Source organism: Phyllostomus hastatus, unplaced genomic scaffold (assembly GCF_019186645.2).
Source record: "Phyllostomus hastatus isolate PE091 unplaced genomic scaffold, TTU_PhHast_1.1 phas_contig_198, whole genome shotgun sequence".
NCBI classification, from domain to species: domain Eukaryota; kingdom Metazoa; phylum Chordata; class Mammalia; order Chiroptera; family Phyllostomidae; genus Phyllostomus; species Phyllostomus hastatus.
This window is the reverse complement of record NW_025333715.1, coordinates 1,912,747-1,928,171: the sequence shown is the minus strand read 5'-3', so window position 1 is coordinate 1,928,171 and position 15,425 is coordinate 1,912,747. Positions and strand designations below refer to the sequence as shown.

General features: G+C 61.2%; 1 protein-coding gene across 14 annotated transcripts in view; it reads left to right on the top strand.

Annotated features, from left to right (window-relative positions):
- The window catches only part of PPARA (peroxisome proliferator activated receptor alpha), a 50,807-nt gene extending 35,483 nt beyond the window's left edge, over positions 1-15,324 (top strand). For 12 of the 14 annotated variants that reach the window (XM_045834983.1, XM_045834981.1, XM_045834979.1 and 9 more), the window contains 2 exons: positions 5,231-5,678; positions 8,168-13,598. In XM_045834983.1, the coding sequence (XP_045690939.1) occupies positions 5,231-5,678; positions 8,168-8,415 (696 nt within the window). In that variant the 3' untranslated portion in view covers positions 8,416-13,598. Of the gene's footprint in view, positions 1-5,230; positions 5,679-8,167 lie in introns of all 14 variants that reach the window. The other 2 variants (XM_045834971.1, XM_045834985.1) reach the window with 2 other exon arrangements.
- The last annotated feature ends 101 nt before the right edge of the window (positions 15,325-15,425 follow it).

Genomic DNA, 15,425 nt, shown 5'->3' with positions numbered 1-15,425 from the left:
GACTCAGCGGAGCGCGAGCAAAGGGACCCGTGTGCGCGTCGCGTTTACCTTTCCTGGAGGTGACGAGTGGGTGTAGCCCGGAACCGGCGTCACCGAAAAGTCCCATCTGTTTCAGATCTTTTTCGATCTTTCCGAGGTCTTCTCTTTCTCTCCAGGAGTTGTGGAATTTAAGGCAAACTAAAGGTCGTCTTTACTCTTAACCAAGCACTCCCGTTGAATATAATCTGATTTCCAGGGAGTGTCCTTGTGGGTGGCCCGCTGAGATCCCCGGGTCTTAGGAGGGGCCCCGTCACGCTTTGCCAGAGCCAGCGACGTCTGGGCGGCGGGGTCCTCTGGGAGAAGAATCTGTCTTCGGGTCCCAAGGAGACAAACAGGAGACCGGTAGTCTGGGGCTGGGCTTCACTGCACCAGGAAGAGAATTCGGTGTCCTGTTAGGGTCGGGGCCTGCTCCCGCCCCCCACCTGCGAACCACGACGTCCAGGGGTGGCGCTCACTGCCTGTGACCGCACGGTTTGCCCTGGGCCGGGCTCGCTTCCCACCCCGCGTTGGTCCTCTCCGCGTTGGAGGTGTGGCCCTCCTCCTGCCCACCCCGACTCGGCCTCGGCCCCGGTCTTCTCTCTCTGCTCCGTGTGGAGGAGCCGGCGGGTGGGGAGACCACAGCCCGCACCTTTCACGTGGCTCGGGAAGCAGTTCAGTCTGTCGGTGGGACATCTCCGGGGGAGGCCAGGCTTCCCCTGGCCCGGTCACCCTGAGCGGCGCTCAGTGACCCGGCGCTCAGTGACCCAGCGCTCAGCACTGCTCACGGAAGTCCCGCCCAGGTGACACGGCGGCCCTCGCTGAAGCTGTGTTGGGGAACGGGTCCGGGAAGCGGCGTCGGCTTCTCAGACCCCCGCACCTGCGGCGTGCGTGTGTCTGTCGTTCACGGAGCCGCAGCGGCGCCAGCCCACCGGGCCTGTGTTGTCAGGTGGGGGAGCGTGAGTCTGTCCAGGCTGTCGGCAGACTTAGTCACACAGCTTGAACTTGGGAGGACAGGTCTGCCCCTGGAGCGAGAGGGGGATGGTCTGCCGTCACTCAGGGCTGGCTTCTTCCCCGCCAGGCCCAGAGCGGCCTCCTGCAGGACCTGCTAGACGAGGGCATGGAGCTTCTGGACCGTCACCCAGACTTGGCCCTCGGTGCTGGCAGACTTTTACTTTGAAAGCAGGCCCCGGCCTGCTGGAAGTGGCAGCCGGCCTGACCCTTGCACCTGACCACCGCTTTGCTCTGTGAAAACCACTTCCGTGGCCCGTGGATCCGCTGAAGCAGAGACCTGAGGTTGACCCGGGACCCACTAGGATGCTGGGTGGACCGGGAGGGTTCGGGTGCAAGGGACGGAGACAGGGTCTCAGGGGAGGGAGGGATGTTGCTTGGAAGCCGGGCAGATGCAGTCGCTTTGGGGAAAGGGGCTCTAGCGGAGGCAGTGGGGGTGGGCTGGGTAGCCAGAGTCTGTGTCCGCCTGGACGCAGGCTGGGGTGAGCCCCTGGAGGTCACAGGGAGCGGGGCCCTTTGTTGTTGGTCAGAGCCTGTCAGGGCACTCGCCGCCCCTTGCTTTGAGGGTGACAGGGACAGAAGTGTCCCCGAGGAACTGGGGGGAATGTGGCTCCCCTCTGGACATGGCTTCCAAAAGAGGTGCTTCCCACACACGGCGCCTGGGAAGAGGCCGCGAGCTGACCGCTGGTGAGGGGCCGGGGGTGTCTCCTTTGGAAGGAAGCTGCGTGCAGCTGAGACTGGGGAGCTTTGAGGTCAGTGCCTTTCTCGTGACGGGCACACATGCACTCACACTCATGCATATGTGTGTGCATGCACACTCACACGCATGTGCGAACTCCCACACGTGTGTGTTCACACGCGCACATGTTCACACGTGTGTGCACATGCACACGTGAACCCCCACACACACTTCATGCACACGAGCACGCTTGTCCTTGCACACTCGCTCTCAGCCTCAGCTGCCTCTCAGTTGGGGAGCCGGCTCCTCTCTGAGGAAGAGCTGAGGGCGCTTGTTAGGGAGGCAGCAACTCTCTGGCACCGGCTGCTCAGACGCCCGCCGCTCGGGGTCTGCGTGACGGCGAGCAGCCCTGCCCCCTCTTCCGTCTCGCAGACGCACCAGGAGTTGTTGATTCCGTCGGGTGAGGGACAGCAGGTGTCCGCTTCGGGGGTTCCCGTGTCACTCACATGGTCGGGGACTGCCTGTAGAGTCTCTGGATGTCTTTAGTTACGGAAAACGCTTGTCTTCTGAGAAGGTCGGTGAGCTTCAGGCCGAGCTAGGAGTCATCCGCAGCCAGCCTGGCACGCAGACGGGGTTCCACAGAGTCGGGGTCCCGTTTGAAAAAAAAATGAAGCAAGGAGACGTGTGGCGGAGGGCAGGTTCTGCAGCTGGCTGCGGAGGGGGGGTCCCTGCGGTCAGTGCTGCGGGACCTCGGGGACGAGCCGCCCGCCACCACGCGGGGTCTCCTGCCAGCCTTCGGTGGAAACACTACGCCTGCTTCTTTCGTCGTCTTCAGATTGAAAACCAGACTTGGTGGTTTATACCATTTCTGGAAGTGTGCAGTCAAGCCTAGCCCAACGCTCATTAAATCATTTCATCCGAGGCAGCTCTACCAGGAACTCACAGGCTTTTCCTAGAAGACAGTGCTGCCCAACGTTTACAGAGATGCTGCGGGGATGTGTTTTGGAGACGGGTTGTTGCAGGTGACACTGCGGCACACGGGGCAGCGTCGGGTGCAGCCAGCCGCGGGCGTGTGCTGGCCGGGGGCCCGCTGGCCTCGGCGTGGGGCGGCTGCAGGCGAAACCGGGCAGTTTCGGATCCGCGCGGCGCGCTCTCCTGACTCCCTGGGAACGACCCCCGTCACGTCAGATGGGTTCCCGGCCAGGCGCGAGTGGGAAGGGCGCATTCCAAAGTAAAACCACAGGGCCCCCCCGGAGTGAGGCTTGCGTGGGTGTGGCCGGCGGGGTCCGTGAATGTCTCGCACGAGAGGGACAGCAGTTCGAACACGTTCCCTGAAATGTCCCTTGGTGTGCTTGAGTGTGTTATTGTTGCGTTACAGAATGACATGCTTATGATTTTGTAATAAGAGTTTGTAATAAGAGGGGTGTTATTTGTGCCGGGCCCGGTATTAGCTGCACAGCTGTCTTAAACAGTCTTATCAGGAATGTTTATCAGCCGAGCTTGGCAGCTTTTCAGGTGTTTTAGCTACAGTTTCTCGAGCTTTAATAAACACTGGCTTCTTAATGTCACCACTTGTTTTGAATTCCAGTGGTCTCCAAATTGGCCAGTTAATGAGGCCTGCCTTCTAAAAATCCAAGTGACGACTTTATTAACATGGAATATTTGTGACCATTGAGGGCGCCCCCCACTTTATGAGAGCATGTGTGTCCTTAAACTTGCTGGGGGCCGGCCCCGTGGGTGTGTGCCCTGTTTTGGCGGCCCAGACTGGGGTGGAATGCTAAGCTGTCGCTGCCTTGAGATTCTCAATCACTCTTGAGCAGAGCGTCCCCCGTTTTCACGTTGCACTGGGCCCTGGGCTCGGCCTGTGAACCGCCACGGAGAGAAGGAAGCACTCTGTCGTCCAGCACTTGGGAATCCACCCCGGTGTGGGAGCGTCGCGGCCCACGCTCACGCTGCAGACTCTGGGAGGCCCTGCTGCCTCTGAGTCACAGTTTCTCGAATGTTTCTGACCATGGAGCTCCCCTCTCTAAAAACCCTCCCGCCCGCCCCCACTGAACGTGCTGGAAAAGCCAGTGATTCGGATAAAGTCAGCGTGGCCTCAGAGTCTGTTGTTCGAAATGGAGGGCTGCCGCCCGCCCTCTGACCCAGACGGACGTGTCCCTCGTCTGTCCCGTGCGGGTGAGCGCCGTGAACCTGGGCTCCCGTGTGCTGTGATGCAGACCCCCGCCCCCCACCAGACCTCCTCAGACCAGTGGTGGTCCGAGTGCTTTTACGGTCTCCGGGGACAGGCGGTTTGGGGCTCCCTCTGTCACGCTTGAGCGGTTCAGGCATTTCGGCTTCAAGTTTTGTTTCAGGATGTTTTCACCATTCGGGGTACTTTCTAAAATGTGCCCTCGCCTCAGCTGCGGGGTCGGGTTTTTTCCCCCCCGATACTGTGCTGCCCGATCTGACTCAGGTTATGACTCAGCTTCCCAGGCGGCCCGTGGGATTGTGCCGGCCCGGGCGGCGCACAGGTGCCTGCAGGGGGCTGCGAGCTGATGCTGTCGTGCACCCGGGAGGGGGGCCGCCTCCCGCGACGGGGCAGGCGCTTTGTGGTGATGTGTCCTGCCCACTGGCAGTGATCCTTAAAGTCATGCGGTGTCTACGGACCCTGTTCACATAGGGCAGCAGACAGTGCCTCCGCCCCCGTCACCGCCCCCCCCCCCAACAGTTCTGGCTGGCAATGTGTCCGTGCCTCTCTCCTGAGCCCCGCCAGATGGGTGCGCTCTCCTGGGCAGGCTGGCTTCCAGTCACACGGCCACCTGTCCCTTCTTGTCCCTTCTTTCCTCTACTCGGTCTTTCTAAAGTGCAGGACCCTCGGGGTTAGGAGCGAATGGCATGGGCACGTGGGGCTGCTGCCACGGGGGGGCTTGTTCCTTGTTCCAGAACGTGGAGTTTTGACGCGCCGGCCCCAGTCTCGTGCGCAGGGAAGCAGGCGTCCTCCAAGGCTCTTGCCGTTTGCCCCCAGTCAGCCGGGCTTTAACCACGTCTCCTCGCTTATTTGTACGCAGACGCCGACTTCCCGAGGTGTGCGTGTTCGCGGCCAGACCTGCTCAGTCGGCAGTCAGGGCTGGGTGAGCAGCTACCCGTGTGCCGGCCGTAGAACGGCAACGTTGAGAATGATCATAGTGAGGGCTACCCCAGCGGTGTTTAGGCGTCCAGAGAACGTGATCACACGGTGAAAGCGCCTTGCTAGTATCCTCTGGTTAGTTGCACTGCCAAAAATCAGCGCCTCGCTCTCTCAGCAGTGAAGCCCCCGCAGCGTCAGGCGGTGGTGGTTGGTATCGGGCGCATTTCGGCTGTGGGCTCGCTGTTGCAGTCCCCCGGTCCCCACCGGTGGGAGGGTCTTTAGACGGGGACTGTGTTTGGTGCCCACGCTGACCATCCCCAGGTCACTGGGATGCACTGGCTCCTCGCCAGTTCACTGATGATCAGGAGGACGCTTGTCACCAACGACTGGACTTAACTCGGCGCCTTTCTTTGCAGCCTTTCGTCATCCACGACATGGAGACGTTGTGTATGGCCGAGAAGACGCTGGTGGCCAAGCTGGTGGCCAACGGCATCCAGAACAAGGAGGCGGAAGTCCGCATCTACCACTGCTGCCAGTGCACGTCCGTGGAGACCGTCACGGAGCTCACGGAGTTCGCCAAGTCCATCCCCGGCTTCGCCAGCTTGGACCTGAATGACCAGGTCACGCTGCTGAAGTACGGGGTCTACGAGGCCATCTTCACCATGCTGTCCTCCGTGATGAACAAAGACGGGATGCTGGTCGCCTACGGAAACGGCTTCATCACGCGCGAGTTCCTGAAGAGCCTCCGGAAGCCCTTCTGTGACATCATGGAGCCCAAGTTTGACTTCGCCATGAAGTTCAACGCGCTGGAGCTGGACGACAGCGACATTTCCCTCTTCGTGGCTGCGATCATCTGCTGTGGAGGTGAGTTCTCTGTTCAGTTCGCGGGTGCCGCACGCTTGCGGGCTCCTGTCGTGAACGGTGGGTGGTAAATCCAGCGGGGGCGGAGCCGCGGGGAGGGGCGGAGCCGCGGGGAGGGGCGGAGCCGCGCCTGAGCCCCTGCGTCGCCACTTCCTAGAAGCCAAATGAGAGTCGCACCTGTATCATATCAGATATTATTGTGTATGAGTTCGTATTGTGCGTTGTGTGTGCTTTATTTACATTATAATATATAAGTGCTCTACTTAAAATTGGAACATTGGCAGTTACGCCAAGCAGTATGCCAGGTAGGGGTGATGATGATACCGTCATAGAATACGTGGTGTGTGATACTACGATGCGGTCCCGTGCCGTGCAACGACGTGTGGGTGGACAAGGGGCTGCGCACACAGCCCTGCTCCCATAATTCTCGCGGAGCCGGAAACCTGCAACCGCCTGGTGAGGGCGCCGCGTCGCCACGTCGAGGTGCCGTGCGCCCCGCACGAGCTGCGACGCTGGTGTGGACAGCCTGCTGCGCTGAGAGCCGCGTGACAAAACAGCACGTGCAGGCGGGCGCAGCCCATCGCCCCCGATGGCGAGGAGTGACGGCGGCGTCCCTGGTGCGTGTTTGCCGCACTGCACTCCTGACCGTGGTTCTCGAGCGCGCTCTTCCTGCGCACGACGGCTGCCGTGGCCCGGAGACCGCGCTGCGCCCGCCGCAGCCTCATCCCGTGTGTGCGCGGCTCTCGGTGGCATCACTGCCGCCGTGCTCGACCCGCGTGCTCCGTACAGTGCCGCGCGTGCACACCGGGGCCCAGAGCGTAGCCGCGGCGCGCAGGAGGCCGGACTGCCTCGGCGTGTGCGCATGCGCGGTATCGGTCGTACGGGGATGGGACCGCCTAACGGCGGGTTTCGCCAAACGTGTCCCTGTCGTTAAGCGGCACGTGACTCTATAGTATAATTCTGTCACTGCCACGTTGTTATCATGCCATACTCTGCGGAGTGCCATGCACCTGTCAGGACAGCTGTACTCACGCTGCTTCAGGATGAGGGGCACTGGTCGCTCACCAGCGACAGTCGCAAAGTTGGCTCTGCTAAGGAGGCGGTCCCGGGGAGGGAGACCTGGGCTGCTCTGCGGGAGGCTGGCTCCACGCCCCGATTTGTGGCTCGCTGTCACATTGCTGTAAATAGTACTGTCCCGGGTCTAAGAAGGTCATTCCCGGTGGACCTTACCCAGCCTTGAGGGAGGCTGATGGGGCGCCTGTCCCCACCAACCACTGGCAGCTGTGCTGTCCCTGTGGCTGACTCACTCCTAGAACCGAGGCTGCCGCTGTCATCCCAACACCACAGGGGCTCAGAGTGAGAGCAGCTGGGTCCCACCAGCTCCGCCCCGTTCCCACCCAGCCAGCAGCCGGGTTCAGGAAGCCCTTACTCTCTTTACTGGATTTATTGAGGTGACATTGGGTAATAAAATGCTGCAGGTTGGAAACAGTATTTTCAGTCCACGGTTGGGAACCCGCAGAGGAGAAGGGCCAGCTGGGGGTGCTGATCTGGGCCCTGTCACACGAGGGACATGCACCTGTGGGTTTTGGTGTCCACAGGGGGTCCCAGAACCAACCCCCTGCAGATACCCAGGGGCTGCAGTTCAGTTTGGGGGGGAGTCAAAGGTTAGACCCCCTGGCATGGTTCAAAGGTCAGCTGTATGTTTTACAACCAAAAAAGATGGAAGAAAGAAAGAAGGAAAAAAATCTATATCATAAGCAATAGTCCTGAAAATCACAGGTGTGAATGGGGCTTTAACCTGCCCGTTGAGTATGGGTTGTGGGGCCGGGGGGCGGGGGGAGGGTATTTTCTAGACCAAGGGCAGAACCCTGGTGCCCACGGCCCAGCCCACGAGGGGCCCCCCTGAGGGCGACTCTGACCCCACCGGCAGCAGCCCTCAGCTCCGGGTCTCGGCACCCTCCCCCACCCCCGCATCTCTCACTCCACTTCCTTCCCCCTGGTTCGCATCGGGAGGTCCCTGTAACGACAGTGGTTTCTCCAGCAAAACCCAGGTCTCGCCCCGTCACTGCCCTTAACGATCAGCGAAAAACTCGACCCCGAACGCCTAGTTTTGACTCAGGAGGAGGAACTTCACCTCCCACATTGTGCAAAACTGGCCGTCGTGGCCATGGTCCCAACACACACTTCCTCCTCCTGTTGGGGTGTCCACCCGAAGACGGGGACGTCGGGCAAAGGCAAGGAAAGGGCCACGCTGTGAGGTCTAGCCCGCTTCCGGCCACAGGAATACGGGGGGATGAGTATTTGCCCCGTCTGCCCCCGTGAGGCCAGGCGGCTTTGGGAGCATCCAGCTGTCCCCTAGTCGGGTCTGCAGTGTCTGAAGGCCCGGAGCTTCAGGGGAGGAAGGCCCGGGGACAGGAGGATGCTGCTTTCTCAGGTGGATCCCGGCCAGGATGGCCGTGCGCTCAACCATCTCTTCTTTCCTTTGGGGGTAGATCGCCCTGGCCTGCTAAATGTCGGGCAGATTGAGAAGATGCAGGAGGGCATAGTGCACGTGCTCAAACTCCACCTGCAGAGCAACCACCCAGACGACGCCTTCCTCTTCCCCAAGCTCCTGCAGAAGATGGCGGACCTCCGGCAGCTGGTCACCGAGCACGCGCAGCTGGTGCAGGTCATCAAGAGGACCGAGTCGGACGCCGCGCTGCACCCGCTGCTGCAGGAGATCTACAGGGACATGTACTGAGCTCTCTCGAACGAACGAGGGGAGGGGAGCTCCCCGGGACTTATGGAGGTGGCGGCAGGCGCTGCTGAGGAGGAACGGGATCAAGGCCACTTTGCACAGGTGTCCCCGCCGGACCCCGAGAACCTGACGCGTGCGCTCCAGATAACCGCGACCCCATTCCACACCGGCCACTTTTTTACCGAGAGCGTGCAGAGTCGGGGCTTGGAAAACTCGGAGAGCGATGCCAGGCTGTCAGACTGGAAGCTGTCCGGTGTTAATCAATGCAGATTTATTTAAATCAGGGCGGTGATTCACCACTGGTGCCTGGCGACCTCGGGGAGCGCTCCGTCTCCCCAGGTACCACTGTTGACCCCTGGGCTCCTTCCTATGTTGGAAACTAATCAGCACTTTTTAACTTTCGTAATCCTGTATATCTAGATGTAACCAAAGGTTAGGCATTTTAAAAGCGGCTAAGTATTTATTCAGAAGACTTCGATTCTGCTCCCTGAATTCGAAGAGCGACAACATGCAATTTTTTAATCGTAGAAGTTAGAATTCTAAAGAATTGTCTGATAAGCGCTGGAAGCGCGGCCGCCGCATTACGTTGGCTCCCCGGGTGCTCGGCTGCAAGTAGGCCGTGGGGAGGCCCGTCCCCAGCTCCTGTAGGAGGACCCAGGAAACCGCGTCTCTGCCGCGCCCCCCCCCCCCGCCCCCCGGCTCACGGCCCCGGTAGAGCTGGCATCGGTGAGCAGGATGGCAGTGAACCTGGAAGTACCTCAGTGTTCCAGCCCTCCCACCTGCTTCCTCTCAAAGGTGGGCCATGGTGGCAGCTGGGGACGGGGGGGGGGGGGGACATGGTTTCCAGGGCAGCCTGAGAGGTCACCTGCAAATGTCCTTCTGTGTCCTGTGAGTCGAGGCAGCTCTTGGGGCTTTCCCTGTGTTGCTTTTTAAAATATGCAGCTTTATTTTTGTAACTCTTAGTGGTAGTAGCTGTTCGCTGGAGTGGGGAAGACGAGGCAAGTGTGACTTTATAGTCCTGGGGGGGGGTCACCTGGGGAACGACGGGGTTGGGGGTGGGGGTGAGGTCCCGCAGGTGGTTTCTCGTTGTCCCAGGAGCCTCCACGGCCGGCGGCTCGTGCGGAGATGGAGAGTTGAGTGCCCTTCTCCAACCTTGCGCATAAGGCAGGTTGTCCAGCACGGGAAGATGCTTGTTTCAGCCTTAAAGGTCGGCTTCTCGGCCTCAGGCCACCTGTGGACGCCATGTGCATTGTGTCTAGAGTGTGTGGACCCAGGCGTACTCTCCCTTTCTGTCACCGCGGCGGATCCATCGTCCCCTCAGACGTTTTCAGCAGCTCGCCTGCCAGGGCCGGCAGGCGCACAGGGGCCCCTGGACACCGCGCCCACAGCGCCACAGTCTGGATGTGTCCTGGACACCCCTCCCCCGCTGCCTTGACAACATCTGGCCCTTTAAGGTCTTTGTCACCCACTGTTAAAGGAGGGTTAGGCTTCCCGAGGTCAGCGGTAGGGAAATGCAATAGAAAAACAGTCCCACTGTGAGACCTCAACTAGAAAAAAGTGAAAGTTACCACCAGGGCACCCTGTGAAAAACTCCACACACACTTCGTCTGTTGGTCAAGACCCCGTCAGAGGAGCTGCTGGCAGCGGCTCACAGCGCCCCCATGTGGGGAGGGCACGGAGCCAGCGGCCGTCCGCGCCAGGCAGGAGCCTGGGAGCAGCCCCCCGATGCTCTCCCCCGGAAGGAGGCCCCCCGCGCTGACTAGGCTGGGGGGCCGTGGTTGTCGAGGTCGGGGCTCGGGAAGGGCTGCACCTGTTTCACCTCCGCTGACCTCTGGCCTTGGAGAGCGAGCCCCGAGACCCGGGCTCTCAGACAAGGTGGGCATTCCGTTCAGGCTCCGATCGAGCCCCCCGCCCCAAGCAGCTCGTGTCTTCGACGTGCCGGGAAGCTGCCGGAAGGCGCGGCTTGTGCGTCGGTGGCCTTGCTGAACGTCAGTTCTCCCGGGACCTGGCTACCTGACCAGCCACACCCCCCGCGAGGCCACAAAGGAGCCCCCAAGGGACCTCAGCTTAGAAGCCGCTTGCTGTCTTGATGCGGTTCGCTTTTATTAATGGGAAGGAAAACCCCGTGTTCCCATTCTGGTTAAATAGCAGCGTCACAACCGGCCACTCAGAGTGTTTCGGGTCAGCTCGTTGGGTTCCCCAGCGGGTCGGGGGTCAGACTCAGGCGGCCGCCCCCCAGCCCCGTGCGCTGGGGCACTTCTCGCAGGGGCTCGGGGAGGAGCGTGCACGCGCGCTGGGTGTCCGTGAGCACCTGCGCCCTGGTGGTTCCAGAAGCTTCCAGCCACAAGTGGAAAGCCACTGCTGCCTCCTCTGAGTGAATGCACCCAGTGACCCACGCCTCAGCCAGTCTGTTGAAACCTGCTTCTTTGGGTTCCTGGCCTGGGATCACAAAGAGTGCCAAACTCCTCCTGGGCCACACGGTCGTCAGACAACCTCGGTCTCGAGTGCTGACAAGAACCAGGGACGGCCGAGGCTCCTCACAGACATGCCTGCCAACCAGCTCGGGGCGGCCCCAGTGGGGCCTCTCCACCCGCCCTTCCGGGCCCCCCGGGCATTTCTGGTGGGGTGTCCCTCATGCAGATTCTGCACCCGCCACCCGGCGAGGGCTGCCCTGCAGGGAGTCACCTCGTGACGCCCTGTGTCACCTGAGACAAGATGCTCCCAGTGCGCTGGCCGCGGGTGGGGGGGGGTTGAATGGTGAGAGTCGTCAGAGTCCCGGAGGGCCTTTCCTTCTTCCTGCCTTGCTCTCTGGCTTCCCTGAGACCCTTCTAGAACCCTGAGAAGATGAGCCCCGAGCCTCTTCCCAAGGAGCACGGTGACGGCGGAGCCCAGGAGAGGACCGCGGAGCTCAGTGCCCCCGGGCTGCCCCCGGGGGCGGACCCCCGTCCTGAGGGGCCCTTGCTCTTCATTCCCCGAGCGCGGAAGGCGGCTCCCTGGGTGTCCCGACGCGTTGCTGGCCCGGGCCATCCTTCCGAAACGCCCGGGTGGGGGTTGAGCAGAGGGGCCTCGGACGAGACTGCCCCCTCGGGCCTGAGCAGAAGCTCCAGACGCAGGTCACCCTCCGTTCAAGGTGTGGTGACAGCCGCCCGCCACTAGTGCCCCCCCTCCCGTCGGCTGCACACCAGCTACCTCAACAGACCTGTCGGAGATGCCGGGCAGACAAAGGTGCTTGGGCCCTGCAGCCTTCCCACCCGCGGCCGGGCTCGGCGGCCGTGTGCCCCCCCCCCCACAGACGGGGAGGGTTCAGTGACTCCCCCAGGGACCTCTGTCGTTGAAAGGGAGCGTCACAGACACGCGTGTGTGGGAGGTGCTGCCCGGAGCAGCAGGGAGCCTGAGCCTGAGTATGACGGGGCCAGGCCTGCAGGGACCCCGCGCCGAGGCCTCCCTCCCCTCCGGCCCCGCCTGCGGCCGTGCAGCAGCCTGTGCGCGGGGCGGCCCTGCCGGAGGAGGACGGAGAGAGGCCTCTGCGCAGTCTGGTCGGACTGAGGTCTCGCCCTGTCGTCACAGCCGGGCCTCTGCCCCTGCTGCCTCCACACACCAGTGACACTGGGCACAGTGGGTCCCAGCTGCCAGGCGCACAGTGGCCTCTGGCCTTCACCCGGTGGCCACGCCTGTCACTGACTACCTTAGGGACTGCTCTCTGCATGTGGGCCCACTGTTTCGGCCAGTGGGCCGGGCACCACCAGCTAAAACGGACTTGACCATGGGCCTGGCCTTTGGCCAAGGGCTTCCAGGGACCCAGGGAAAGCCAGCCACTTTCCAAGTACCTCCTCAAGCCGTGTCGCCTTTCAAAACGCAGACCCCACTAGGAAAACACAGCAAATGTTCACAGAGCCCACCCACGTCACGGATCTTCGTGGCTTTGGAAGTAAAGTCCACTTGTCTGTTTCCTCTGAGTCTCAGCTTGGGGGGCCTATCTCCTCGGCTAGGCGTAGCGCGCTTCACTGGCCTCTGGGCTCCTGGGGCCGCGCCTGGTCTGCCTGGCGCATGTGTTCCCGGGCGGTCGGTCCTTCAAATTCCCTCCAAGCGCCCACAATGGTGCCCACACAGGAGAGGCGAGGAAATTGTACAGCCCATCGAAGCTGCAGACTGAGATCGGTGCAGCCCGCTGAGGGCTTCCTGACTGCTAAAAGAACGCCCGTGGAAGACTTTCCCACACCCAGTTCCGATGGCACCGTCCCCCCCAGGCTCCAGGCGGTCCCAAGCCGGCTCTGGCTGTGCCCGCTCTCGTTTTAACATGGCGCAGCTTCCCAGGCGCCCCTGGGGTTGAGGACTCCTGCCAACCGAGTCTTCGCATGGAGCGGTCCGTTCAGAGTACCGACAGAAGTGGCCTTCAGGTGGCACCGTGGGCAGGGAAGTGCCCGTAGACGCCTGCGGCAGAAAGGCCATCCTGGCAGGCCAGCTGTGCGGGGTCACATGGAGGCTGCGACAGGAAGCGTGGGCCCGCCCGCCCGCACCCCGTGCTGGCAGCTCTGCGGTGCGTGCGGTCGGCCGGCGGCTTCGCTCTTCCCAAGTGCAGGGACGGTGCCCGGGGCGCCTGCTGCTCCGCGGGGCCTGCCCAGCGAGCTCCAGAGGTCGAGGTGTCAGTTTTTGCTGAGATTTACATAGTTTTCAGGTGCCATTTTAATAGAATTCAAGAAATTGCTCATCGACTGCCTGGGCAGCGTGTCTGGCCTGACTCGGAGCGTCGCGTTTCTCCGGGAACCGCGATGCGGAAGTGGCGACGTGACGCTGGACGTTCTGTGCGTCATCTTGCGCTCATTTAAATAGTTCCATGATGCCTCTGCTATGCTTTCGCTATGGAACGCAGCAGGTCCCTGAACTTCATTTCCCCAGAGTGGGCTTCGGGCTTTTTTTTTTTTTTTTTTTTTTTAAAGGCTGCGTGCGGCCTGCGTATTGGAACAGAGGTGAGGCGGCCGCCCGCACTGCGCACCCACTGCCCCCCACCACCACCTTGAGGTGCCTTCTCTGGTCTCTGCAGGGGGGCTGTCCCCGGACCACGTGCTCCTCACGATTCCAGCCCGAGACGGAAGGAGAATCGCGTTCACTAGTCCCCGCCCTGAGAAAGGGGGCAGGGAACGTGGTCCAGCTGAAACACGGCCACGTCCTGCTGGAACCCTGTGTCCCCTGCACCCGTGGTCAGTGCCATGTCGTGACCGAAGCCACATCAAGGTCTTCAGTGGCCCCGTGGTTGTGAGACACATTATCTGCAAACAAACAGAAAACCGAGAAACCCACTTCTTACACCAGAGACAGCAAACTAAGACCTGGGTCTGTTGTTGCTCCCCCCCACCCACCCCCTCCAGCGCTACTTTGGGTCAAATGTGAAAAGCTCCCTGTTCTCCAGAGCGGGGAACACGCCAGCCTCCTCTCTCGCCTTCTGTGCCCAGCGGCATCTACAGTCTGCTGCACGATGCACTACAGCCTCACGCAGGCCGGGGACAGACAGGGCGCCCTCCAGCCTGGGACAGCAGCGACCCAGGGAGGGGCCCGGCTCAGGCTCCCGGCAGCAGGGCGGGCCGGCTTCCGGCCCCCGAGGACAAGTGACCGATGATACGTTCAAGGTAAACTCCCTCACTCTGGGGAAATGTCTTCTCTTTTCAAAAGCACAGTCGGTCTGCTCCTTTTTTCAGGCCCCCCAAACACGTACCTCACAAAAGACGGCTAACACTCAGCACCCCGCCCCGGCGAGACTGCAGTATTGGTGTTCCTGTACCACTGTTTTTTCTACACTGTGTGGTGAGAAGAACCATGTTCATAGCTGTATCTTAAATACTGTGATTTGAATTTTTTAAATCCTAATATAAATAATGTACTAACTTAAAATCATGTATCTAGTAACAGCCATTTGGGTGTTTTGAAATCAGTGTTAATTGACACATACTCCTAGTGGCCTGGCTCTCGGACCCCCCGGAACCCGGAAGCGTCACAGCAGAGACAGAACCGCGCACGCGCACATCCGAGGTTTTCCCGTCTTCTGGGATTTATTTCTGCGTAGGTCTGTTCGCTCCCGCACTTGGCGTGCGAGCGGCACAGCGAGTTGGTCTGTGTCATCTCCACCAGCCGGGCCGCCCTGGACCCGAGGTCGCGGACTTACCCGCGGGGCCTGGACCCTGCCCCCCCCCCCCGGGGGACTAGTACCTGCGGGTTAGTGCCAAAGAACTCCGCAATCCAGACACTTCTGCACAGGCTGGTCTTCCGGCAGCCTCCCGGTGCGCCCCCTGCCCCCCACCCCCGCGGTCCAGAAGCATAAGCCAGAGACCAGACCCCGGGAGTCTCCCACCCGCGGTTTTCCAGATCTGGGAAAAGCTCCCTCCCGGCCGCTGGGGGTCCGTGCCGCCCCGGGACCCACATCAGGACGGAGCTGGTTTCCGAGGCGAGGCCGGCGCTTGCTCTCCCAGGGGTGCTTCTTGTCACCATTCCCGGTGCCTTACACTCTCCGAGCGCGTGGGGTGACACGCCCCGGTTTTACTCTCGGCAGGAGGCGCTCTCGGAAGCAGCGCTTTGCTTTCCCGGCAGGCTCTGCGTCGGGGCGGGGGCGGGGCCCGGGCCCCAGGGACGGGGCGAGCGGAGAGCAGCCTGTGGCACGTGGCGCCTTCCCGGTCCGCTAACCAATTTTGGTTCCAGCAGTAAAAATGGTTCTCAGATAACTAATTTTTTTAAATCTTGGGTCTTATTCACTTTCCCATTAGGAAATTGAACTGATCATATATATATTGATTTATATCCTGAATTTACGGGAACTTACATATTTGGAATGTCCTACTGTAAGACTGATGAATGTAAAGAGTTAATTTCAGGGTACCGTTTTGCCTTAATGGTTTTCAAAAATAAACTATTTTTAAAACTGGTTGGGTGAGTCGGAGTGATGCTGTGGGGTAGCCAGCCGTTGCCTGGGAATCCCCCCAAACGCAGCACCGTCTGCCCTCGACGGAACGCCCCCCCCCGGGGGG